Below are 11,930 nucleotides of genomic sequence, written 5' to 3' on the forward strand. Positions count from 1 at the left end.
GATTGCCAAAAACTGTTGGTGACTTTTAAATAACACAACAGCACCCGAACATCCAAGAGATGAAGCTCCCTGGACTCTGACGATTAGGCCGACCAATCGGGAAAGCAGGAAGTTCTACCATCTAACTCAATGGAAGGAATGAGGGACCAGTAAGCAGCAACACACCCTCATCCGAGATTCTCAGAAAAGGCTCCCTACAGGATAAAGCCTGCAGCTCCAAAATTCAAGCTGAATGAATTGCAACCAGAAAAACTACCTTTAGAGTGAGTTTCTTCAAAGAAGCCTTCCTCAATGGCTCAAACAGAGATCCACAAAGCACACGCAAGACTAAGTTCAAACTCCATGCCGGACACAACCTATAAACCGGTGGATACAGATGCTTGACCTCCTTCAGAAAACTCACCACATCCGGATGCGAAGCCAACGACCTCCCTTGGAGCTTGCCTATGAGACAACCCAAGGCTGCCACCTGAACCCACAGACAAGCCCTTGGACAGGCTGCGTTGCAGAAAGGCCACCCCCAATGGGTCAAGGACTTCCACCACACACCAACTGTCAAATACTCTCCATATCCGGACATACACCATAGATGCTTCAGGCTAGGAGGCCAGTCACAAAGTGGAAATCACTGGCTCTGAGTAACCTTTCATTTGCAAACATCTCTCAGAAGCCAAGCCATGAGACAGAAGTGATCCGCCTGATCTGAGAAAATAGGACCTTGCCTTAACAGCCCTTGTACATGAGCCAACCTCAGGGGCACATCCACTGCGAACTGAACCAGATCCGTGAACGAAGCAACAACTCCGGCACGACCAGCATCACTCGACCTGGATGTCTCTTGATGCATCATACACCCAGCCTATTAGAGGCCATGGAGGGAACACATACAGAAGAACACCTGCGGGCCACAGAAGAACTAGTGCATCTATGCCCTCGACTCAGACCTCCCACTTGCAACTAAAGAAACCTGCCCTTTGGCATTGTTCCTGGACACCATCAGATCCAGACCTGGACTGCCCCAATGGGATCAGATAAGATCGAAGGATTCTACCGACAGCTCCCATTCTCCTGAGTCCAACTGTTGTCAGCTCAGGTAGTCCACCTGCATATTGTCCATTCCTGACAACGAGAAGTGACTATTCCCTTCAAATGTAGCTCTGCCCAGACAAAAAGTTTCTGAGCCTCCTTGGCCACTGCACGATTCTTCGTCTCCCCCTGCCAATTGATATATGCCACTGTAGTGGCATTGTCTGAAAAAATTGACCATCTGATCCTGGATCAGCAGGAGGAACTCCACCAAATGCTCTGCGCACCACCTTTGTCTCCAACTGGCTGATCGACCATGTCGCTTCTACTGGTGACCACTGTCCTTGCACTGACTATCCCCAGTAGACCTCCCCAACCCTTGAGGTTGGCATCAGTGGTCACCACCACCCAGATCGGGAGCTCTAGATCCATCCCCTTTTTCCAAATTTGGCCGAAAGAGCCATCACAAGAGACTGGATCTGGAGGCCCCGAGCAGCGGCAACCATTGATGAAACTCCTCTAACAATGGATTCCACCACGAGCACAGCACCCTCTGAAACAACACATATGAGCAAATGCCCAAGGTACCAAATCCAAGGCAGACACCATCAACCCCAGCACCTGAAGATAATCCCAAGCCCTGGGGATTGACATCCTCAGTAACCGTCCCACCTGAGCTTGCAACTTCTGAATCCTCTCGGGAGGTGAGAAAAACCTATTTGCGGGTATTGAATCTCGCCCCCAGGTACTCCAGCATTTGGATGGGGTACAGGTGACTCTTTGCCCAATTGACAACCCAGCCCAAGGATTGCAACAGATCCAGCACCCTCACAACAGACTGTCAACATTATTTTTCAAATTTTCCTCAAATCAACCAGTCATCTAGGTAAGGATGAACCAGGATTCCCTCCCTGTGGAGAGCTGCTGCCACCACTACCATCATCTTTGTTAAAGTACATGGCACCATTTTCAGACCAAAGGGGAGGCCCCGAAACTGGAAATGCTGCCCCAGGGCTACAAAATGCAGGAATTGTTGATGCTCCACTCTGATAGGAATTTGGAGATAGGCCTCTGTCAAGTCTAGAGACACCAAAAATTCTCCTTGACAAACCACCGCTATAACCATCCATAACATCTCCTCCTGGAAACCAGGAACCCGCAGTGAAATATTCACCTTCTGCAGATCGAGAATGGGATGAAAAGGACCCCTCTTTCTTTGGGACGACAAAATTAATTGAATACTGACCGCGGCCTTGCTCCACCGTCAGCACCAGGACTATTGCACCCAGCTCCTGAAAGCGCCCCAATGTAGTTCAAATCACTCACTGCCATCCTCTCGCCCTGCAACGAGATATCATAAAAGCATCCCAGAGGGATCAAGAAAATCTAACGCTTAGACATCTTTTATTACCTCTAGGACCCATTGATCTGAGGTAATTCTGCTCCACTCCTCATAAAACAGTGATAGACAGCCCCCCCACCACTATATCAAGAGAGCGGACCCCGCTGGCATCATTGAAAGGTCTTACCGGCCCCAGCTCCCTCGGAGCTCTCTCTGGGATTCCTACGGGCCCCCTCAAAAGGACTGCTGCCATCCAGAACCCTGTCTCTGCCCCATCACTGGCACAGAACCCTTCATGCAATGAAAACAGCATCCTTCCAAAAACGGGAACAAAAGGTGGAAGAGTCTTCCAAGCCGCTTTCCTGACCTCCAGCAGCTTATGACCCGTTAACTCTCCCAGCACCTTGATTAATTGCTCCAGGTCCTCCCCAAACAACTATTTTCCCTTGAAGAGAAGATTAGAGTTGAGACTTGGACCACATGTCAGCTGACCAATTTCGTAGCCATAACAAACATCATGCTCAGACCGCCACAACCACACTCCTGGTCAAAGTCCGAATCAATTCGTTAAGAGGATCTGCCACATACACAATGCCGGCCTCCACCTGGGCTGCCTGGCTATCAGCCCCAGACGCGGCTGAAGACTTCTCCTGAGCCTTCTGGACCCAGCGCAAACATGCCCTCTGCATGAGGCTACTACAGATCGCAGCTAGCAGATCCAAAGCTGAGACCTCAAACATTTGCTTCAGATGAATCTCTAGCTTACGATCCTGCGTGTGTGTTTTAAGCCACTGACCCCGCCACGGAGATAGTCATCTTTTTGGTGAAAGGCCGTAGGAGGACCCTGGAGTCCATCCAAGATCATGCCCACCCCCTAATTGTCTGATTCCTTTCCTTGACAAGTTTAATACTCAGCTCCTGCAGGACATGGGGAATAAGTGGCTTTAGTTCCTCCTTACATAACAGACGAATCATACGGGAATCATCTTCCTCAGTACTGGAACCTCCTCCGGATCCGCCATGTCCTTATATACTCCCCTGATCGAGGTCCGCTGGATCCCCAGGATCCACCCCAGGATCATTATCAGAGTCATCCAGGTCAGAGTCCCCTGAACCACCAGGATCATCTGGATAATCCAGTCCTAGGCAGCGAAGATGGTCTCCTGACCCCCTGGTCGAGGAGGTCCTTGGCAACTTAGCAAAGGGACGAGCCTGATGGCCCACAGATCGCTTACCCCCCCCCCCCCCCCCACACACACACACACACACACTCTTCCTAGCCAGGAATGCTTTGTGCATAAGGAGAACAAAATCTGTGGAAATACCCATGTCCTCCTCTTCATCTGACCCAGGGCAAGCCTGATCCTCTATCCCCCCCCCCCCCCAACTTCTGCGCTGATGTAAACACTAATGACAACAGAGGAGGGGAATCTCCACGCTCTGATTCAGTTTTCCTCCTGGACGACACCTTCCCCCTGACTAAAGACCCTCCAGGTCCCCTGCCAAGTCAGATACTGGACCCTGGGATTGTGTGGTCCTACGCCCGGGCTCTGTCCCCCTCCCCCAAGGAACTTCCCCGCCCGAGGTACAATTGTGGCATAAAGCCAATGAATTAAGCTGCCCCCGAAGCGGCACCCTTTCCCACGATGTGACTTTGCCGGCAGCACCATTTTAGGCACACGCAGGTGGGCCTGCTACACACTGTACGGGTGCAGCACACAGGAAATCCAGGAAAGCAAACAAGAGTAAAAACATCTGCCCAGCCCCCAACTCCCCAAACCGTTTGTTGAGAGTCACTATCCCTGTGAAGCTCTTTACCCAGCTTTGGCCTGCTCTGCCCTGCAAGGGGACACCCCGAACGCTGCCACTCCGCTTCTCTCTCTTTTTTTTTTTTCTTAAACTCTTAAAGAGGCAGGAGCAGCCCAACCAAAACCAAACTAACAGGCTGGTCACCCATCTGGGAAGAAGCCTTCAGGGATGCAGAGGGAGACAGGACCCCCTGGAACCACTGTGGGTCAAGCTGCCCAGGGATTTCCAACCCCCCTTTTGTCCAGCTCCACCTGAGAGATGGCCCATGAAGGAACCTAACACCTCAGGGAGTGTCATCTCTTCTCTAACCTCTCTCTCTCTTTTTTTTTTTTTTTTTAAAGACTCCAGGCTGCAGGTTTGCACCTCTACCATCTGCTGGAGACAGAGAAATACTGAGGGTTATATAGCAGTGCCTCAAACTCTTTGGTTCTCTGCCTCCATCTGCTGGTAGGGATGCAAAACCCACTTGTCTGGACTGATCTGGGGTATGAATAGGAACACTTGTAGACGTCCCATCTCTCTCCCCCCCCCCCCCCACCCTTAGGAGGAAGCTAGCTGAGGAGCAGTTAACGTCTGACTGCAAGACAAACAAGGCAGTGTTAATAGCTCCTGGGAGGAAGGGGCAGGGCAAGGTAGTCACCCCTCTGTGTCCATAAGAAATGCCATGCTGGGTCAGACCAAGCCCATTGAGTCCAGCATCCTGTCTCCAACAGTAACTAGGTCAGGTCACAAGTACTGACAGATCCCAAAAAAAATAGATCTATTTCTTGTTGCTCATTCCCAAAGATAAGCAATCATAAGCTTTGGCTTTCCCAAGGCTACCAGGCTTGTAACTGTTAGTCTGCCCGGCTGCCACACGAAGTGCAGCCTCCCCCAAAAACTCGATTTAAAAATCAAATATAGATTGAAGCTGTAATGAAGAAAAAAAAAAAAAAAAACTGCTACCAGTCAAATGACTGGCATTTGTCAGCAACTTTATAAATGCAGTAAAAGGATGTGCAACATGCACAACTAATTCCACATAAGCGACAAAGAAAAATAATTTTTCCTACTGAACAGAGATGAACATCTCCAAAGCCAGTCTGCATCTTTTTTTTTTTTTTTGTAGTATGAGAAAAAATGCTGCTCCTCAAAACATCTCCCAATATTTGGCCATCGAGATTCATTTTTTGCAGAATAGGAGACTCAAGTGCAGAAGCCTTTTTTGCAAAAGGTTTTTGTTTCTGTTTTGACTGCACAGGGAATTCAGTTGTAAAGCAGCTTCACAATTGCCAAGAACAGCAGCATATAATCCTGTAAAACTTCACCCTTTTTTTTAAAATACCATCGTTGAATTTAAACTCTTTTTCGCTGGTGACAAAGATCAAACCATTGAGAAACATTTTTGTGTGGTCCATTTGCTCTCAACTATTAAACATCAGAGAGAGATGTACTCTAATGGAGAGGCCTTTAAATATATATGATTAGTCATTTAACAGTAAAGAAAATGTTAAAAAAAAAAAAGATCTCACTTCAAGATGAACATTTGGACCTCATTACCTTTTCTGTAAACAAGTCTGCTGACAACAACAATGGTGATCGCACTGTCATTCCTTCTGTCTGGGTCAGGCATGAATTCAGTGGGGTCTACGGCATTGGGGATGACGGATACTATCTCAGGATTCAGTGCGGCTCGAAGGACAGTGTTCTCTTTGCTCGTGTACGAGACACAGATTATGTGATTGGTATCACAGAGGGACACAGTGAGCAGCTTGTTAGTTAGCACTGAACTGACATCAGCAAATCCAAAAAGAGAATGGTCCGTAAACACAGTGTGCAGCCCCATCGTCTTGGCGTGGAACAGGGCATCATGGGCCATGGCAGAAAAGGAGCTGTGGGAATGGATTACAGTGATTCTCTCGCGCACAAATATGTACCTGAGCAGGGGCAGGCTGTGAAAGAGGGTGGTAGCCGTGGACTGGTTATACATGACCTTCAAAGGCAAATAATAAACTTTCAGGCCACAGGTCAGGTAACGGATGCCCCTTCTGTTTCCATAGGCATGGGTAACAATTATAACCTTGTGTCCTCTTTCAATCAGGCACTGGGAAAGCTGATAAATGTGACTCTCCACTCCTCCCATGTTTGGATAAAAAAAATCGGAAACCATGCATATGCGATGAGCTCTCGGCGACGGCTTTCCACAGCTGACACTATGAGAGTTGCTAGGCCCAGGCAGCGTGTCTGTTTCTCCTGTGCCGCATGTCATGGCAAAGCCAGGTTTTAACGACTGCAGTTCATTTGTTAGTAGTCAGATATGTTACCTAAGGAGAGAAAAAAAAAAAAGGTACAAAATGTATTGCCGATTGTAAAACAGAAATCTGTCAATTTTATTAAGTGCCAGATAAAAAAGAAAAGCAAACAATTGCATTTGCTTAACTGTGGAGGTACGATTCATAAAGCCAGTATACAGTTTACATACCAGTTTTAATTTGAATCTGATTTTGCATAAAGTTCCTATTTTAGGACAATATATCTGGTTGAAAAAAAAAAAAACCCTTAACCTTGAAGCAACCTACTGCCAACCCCTCCTCTCCCCCAATAAAGGCATTTATCCAGTCCGATACATTTCAGTGCCACCAAAATTACAGCTTGAAACCAAAACTGTAGAAAAAATTAAAAAAAGAGCTTTGGGGCAGATTTTAAAAGCCCTATGCGTGTAAATCCAGCTGGATTTACGTACGCCGAGCCTATTTTGCATAGACCCGGCGATGCGCACAAGCCCCAGGACGCGCATATGTCCCGGGGCTTGAAAAAAAGGGCGGGGGTGTGGCGGAGGGAACAGGGAAAGCCATCAGGGCTCCCCTAGGGCTTGGCGCGCGCCGACACCGCGCATGTTATAAAATCGGGTGTAGATTTGTGTGCAGGTACTAAAATATGGCCCTTTATGTGTAGATACAAAAAAAACCCCAACAAATGCTAGAAACTTTCTTCAAATGGGAGGAAATGCTAAAATACAACAGATTAAAAATTCACACAGTCCCAACCTTTTGCAAATTCAGAGTCATCTGTGGAAAGCCTGTCCAGAGCTCACAGCATGATCCTATTATTAGGAAAGTCTTCTTTAGCTGGGAACTAGAGGGATGCGCAATGTGACTAGTAACCACCTCCTTCCTGGCCGCTGCCTGACTGAGAATATCTTAAGAATGTAAAGTGTCTTACACTGAGCCATTGGAGTTCTCATATTCCTGAAGAAGGGCCTTAGTAGTCCCCGAGAGGCTGGAAAGGATTGGCAAGTACAGCTTGGCGAAATTTTTAAAACTTAAAAGTACTGGGGAGAAGTAAAACTATTGGGGTATATTATTTAGTGTGCTGGTGTGTTTTGTTTTAAATAGGTAGGTGAGAGCGCACTGTTAAAATTAAAATGCAGATCAGACACTCCAGGCCTCAACTGGGCAGACAGAATCCTTAGTTTAGAAGAGAACAGATCAGATACCAGATAAAAAAAGAGAGAATTGTAGACCCTGCACATTCAGGCATTAAACAACTACTACAGAAAATGTGCTGCATATGGCTTGTAGATGACACAAAATTGTTCAGAGTAGTTAAATCACAAGCAGATTGTGATAAATTGCAGGAAGACCTTGTGAGACTGGAAAATTGGGCATCCAAATGGCAGATGAAATTTAATATGGATAAGTGCAAGGTGTTGCACATAAGGGAAAAATAACCCATGCTATAACACAATGTTAGGTTCCATATTAGGAGCTACCACCCAAGAAAGAGATCTAGGCGACATAGTGGATAACACATTGAAATCGTCTGTGCAGTGTGCTGCGGCAGTCAAAAAAGCAAACAGAATGTTGGGAATTATTAGAAAGGGAATGGTGAATAAAACGGAAAATGTCATAATGCCTCTATCGCTCCATGGTGAGACCGCACCTTGAATATTGTGTACAATTCTGGGCACCGCATCTCAAAAAAGATATAATTGCGATGCAGAAGGTACAGAGAAGGGCTACCAAAATGATAAGGGGAATGGAACAGCTCCCCTATGAGGAAAGACTAAAGAGGTTAGGACTGTTCAGCTTGTAGAAGAGACGGCTGATGGGGGATATGACAGAGGTGTTTAAAATCATGAGAGGTCTAGAACGGGTAGATGTGAATTGGTTATTTACTCTTTCGGATAATAGAAAGACTGGGGAGCACTCCATGAAGTTAGCATGTGGCACATTTAAAACTAATCAGAGAAAGTTCTTTTTCATTCAACACACAATTAAACTCTGGAATTTGTTGCCAGAGAATGTGGTTAGTGCAGTTAGTGTAGCTGTGGTTAAAAAAGTTCTAGGGGGAGAAGTCCATTACCTGCTATTAATTAAGTTGACTTAGAAAATAGCCACTGCTATTACTAGCAACGGTAACATGGAATAGACTTAGTTTTTGGGTACTTGCCAGATTCTTATGGCCTGGATTGGCTACTTTTGGAAACAGGATGCTGGGCTTGATGGACCCTTGGTCTGACCCAGTATGACATGTTCTTATGTAGAGAAATAGGCAATAGTAGTAAGAGGAGGAGAGGCAAACACAGTGAGGCAGAGAAGCTATGGATAAGAAACTCCAGGACATTCACTTTAGTCCTCAGTGGGCACTAATAATAATTACCCCTAGCTGAGTCTTGTTAGAGATATTACAGATAGGATGAAATGCATGACTGCCATAAACCTTGCCCATAATCTGCATGTTCCCCTGTGAACCACAATAAGAATAACCCAGGAAACTGAAGAACAGGACAAGTCCTTGTATCATAAGCTGTCCTTTATTCCATGATATATTGGGCTATTATGATCCATGATTACAAGTCAATAAATTCCACCTGAAGGTTACATACATTACCTCGATCACAAGCAGGGACACTATCACTATACATTTTCAGTCTCTCTCTGTTTAATATACTTAATAAAAAAAGAGGACAAAAAACAGGAAAGAAAATCAAACAAATGGCAAAGATCTATTTTTTAAAAAAAAGAATTGTTTATGCTCTTCTAAACACTTAAGAAATGCCTCCTTTTTAATTATTTCAATGATACCTGCCTCATGGATTGAAAACATCTGAAATGGAGGTGTAGCCTAGTGGTTAGAGCAGTAGCCTTTGAACCAGGGAGACCTGCTGCTCCTTGCTGACCTTAGGCAAGTCACTTTACCCGCCATTGTCTCAGGTACAAACAAATTGTGAGCCCTCTGGGGAAATAACTACAGTACCTGAATATAATCTGCTCTGAAGCACCAAAAAGCAGAATAGAAATATAAACCCTTACACATTTTCAGACAGAATCATGTATAACAGGTCAGATTTACAATAACTCTTCCTGGAAGAAAAAAAGACTGCCTACACCCTCAATTGAAAAGCCCGGACAATGCAGCATACAGCTTCAAACTTATCACAAACGTACACACACTGTATTCTTTCCCACCCATCAATCTTCACCATTTCTTGCTTGATTACCGCCTTAGCAGAGATACCACTAATCTAAACTTACCTCCAAAGCACAGGTTTTACCACCAGCTTCTGCTTATTCCCAAGTACAGCCAGGTCTCCTCTCTTTTTTGTCCCCTCCAGCTATCATTGGTCCTCCCCACTGTTAACATTCCCAGATTATAGGCTAATATAAACATTAGTGCTCTCTGCCCTGTTTCCTTTATCTGGGTATCACCAACACTGTCTTAACAGATTCCCTTTCTGAATCTTATATCATGGCCTTAGCACCACAAGCTCTATCACAATATCATCCAAACATCCAGGAAAGCAGCCAGCCTCACAGTGAGCCAAGTCCTAGCCATGAGGTGTGTCTCACAAAGGCTTTTCACTGGTGCAGCATACACCACTCCATCCCAGTCTTCCTAGGTGATGCCCTCTGAATAGCAACAATCTACACCCCTGTCCTCCTGCAGCAACAATGGCTGCCACCTTGGAGGTGACAAAAAAATGACAGAAGTTTTTTTCATGAAGAAATGTGCAGACCAGCAGATAACTATTACGGTATATTTTTTAAAAGGGGAAAAGCCTAACAGCAAAGTGTGTAGAAAATAAAAAGGAAGACAAGGCAGAGGAAAGGTAAGTTATAATAATGTAATAGGTAAGACTCCATTATTTGTGGAGATCTGTCAAGTTGCCCAGTTCTAGGAGAGAAACATCTTGGTCAGTCTTTCACCTTACATCTCAAAGCATGGTGGTATTTGTAGCTCCTGATTCTTCCCATTGCATTCAGTGCCGCAGGTTCCATAATGCATCAGATCGGGATGGTCAGAAATCTAAGATTGTCTTAAAATCTCCCTCCTGGAACTGGGTAACTGGCAAGCTCTGCAAAGGGAAGTCATTTATAACAAGGAGATTTCCAAATTAATCACCCACAAGCTTTGGGTCCTGCCAGGTAAAAAAAAAAAATAATAATAAAATAAAACAAAAATCCCTTGACAATTACTGCCAGATTAAATATGATCTCTTCATCAATTGTTTTATACCCCCTCCCCTCGGGTATTATAAATATCAGGCACCAAGAGGGGGCAAACCCTAGAAGATCTCCCAGTGATTCTAATGAAAGAAAATGAGTATACGAGTGCAGGTTCACTCACCTGGAGAGAGGGAGACAACGCTCAAGAATTTCCAGGGCCAGCTCCAAATATCGGGCCCAAACTCCCACCTCTATGTTGTGAAAACACACTAAATTGCCACGCACCAGAAACGTTCATTTTTTTCCCTTTTACTTCGGAGAGCAAAAGTAGCAGGCAAGAAAATAACTACACATAATACATAATAGTAAGTTCTCATAACTGTATCAAATAGGCACCACAATGTTTTAACACCAATTTTGATAATTAGAAGAAGAGCACTTAAACTGAGTCCTTCCCAAGGGATAGGAGAAACGAAGAAAGGGGGAAACATCCTTCTACTTGTTTATTTCAATGCCTCAGAGTTCTTTGTGAAAAGAACTCTGAGGCATTGAACAGTTCTATCCTGTGCAAAATAATTCAAAAAATTCACCAGAGGCCTCTTCCACACAGTTTTGGGGAATATGTTGCAAGGATCGTTACTGGCTGCAGACATAGGGAATATTTCAGTCGTGGTGAAAAAAGAAAAAAAGAGCCCTTACCCCATCCCGAATGCAGAGGGAAACAAAAGTTTTAACTAGCAGGATATTCCCAGAGATCATAAGAAACTATTTTTTTTTCCACTCACCGCGCTTCCCAGGAGGGCTGCCCTGGACCTTTCGATGCTCTCCTCCCAGATGTTTAGCCTTTCTCAGCTGCAAATCTGAACCAAAGCGAGTAAGGAAACGGCAGTGTGCTCCAGCTGGAAACCTGGCAGGCACCGCGCCAGTCACATCCTCTCTCTGTCTTAAAGCAATGCAGGGGCACCTTCCGGACGTCTCCTGGGCTTCTGCTCAGGGAAACCGATTCCCACTCTGCCTGCCTCTAATCTTTCAACATCGGAGCAAACGACACAACACTTCGTGTGGTTCTGTTCTAGCCCAAAAAGTTGTAACTCACCCTCACCCTCTTCACTGGGAAAGCAGAAACAGGAAGTACAAATTCTATTGGTGCTAAAAGAGGAGGTAAACTCCCATTGGCCAAACGGCGTCAGCTGAGTTCTGTAGCATGTGGAGCATGCTCTGTCGTCTGTATAAGCATCACCAGCTCTGAGACACTATACTCAATGTTTGTTAATTACTATTATTATTTTGTATTTTTTCCTTTCTTTTCTTTTAATAATTATGTT

The 11,930-nt window shown here is 45.3% G+C and overlaps 1 protein-coding gene across 2 annotated transcripts in view; it reads right to left on the bottom strand.

Moving 5' to 3' along the window:
- Positions 1–11,707, bottom strand: part of PIGA (phosphatidylinositol glycan anchor biosynthesis class A) — a 31,096-nt gene extending 19,389 nt beyond the window's left edge. Inside the window, exons 1-3 of one of the 2 annotated variants that reach the window (XM_029604350.1) lie at positions 11,391–11,707; positions 10,371–10,514; positions 5,717–6,480 (exon numbers count right to left, since the gene is read on the bottom strand). In XM_029604350.1, the coding sequence (XP_029460210.1) occupies positions 5,717–6,425 (709 nt within the window). In that variant the 5' untranslated portion in view covers positions 6,426–6,480; positions 10,371–10,514; positions 11,391–11,707. The remainder of the gene's footprint in view (positions 1–5,716; positions 6,481–10,370; positions 10,515–11,390) is intronic. The other variant, XM_029604349.1, reaches the window with a different exon arrangement.
- Positions 11,708–11,930: the final 223 nt, after the last annotated feature.

The sequence above is a fragment of the Rhinatrema bivittatum genome, chromosome 5 (assembly GCF_901001135.1).
Source record: "Rhinatrema bivittatum chromosome 5, aRhiBiv1.1, whole genome shotgun sequence".
Classification (NCBI taxonomy): domain Eukaryota; kingdom Metazoa; phylum Chordata; class Amphibia; order Gymnophiona; family Rhinatrematidae; genus Rhinatrema; species Rhinatrema bivittatum.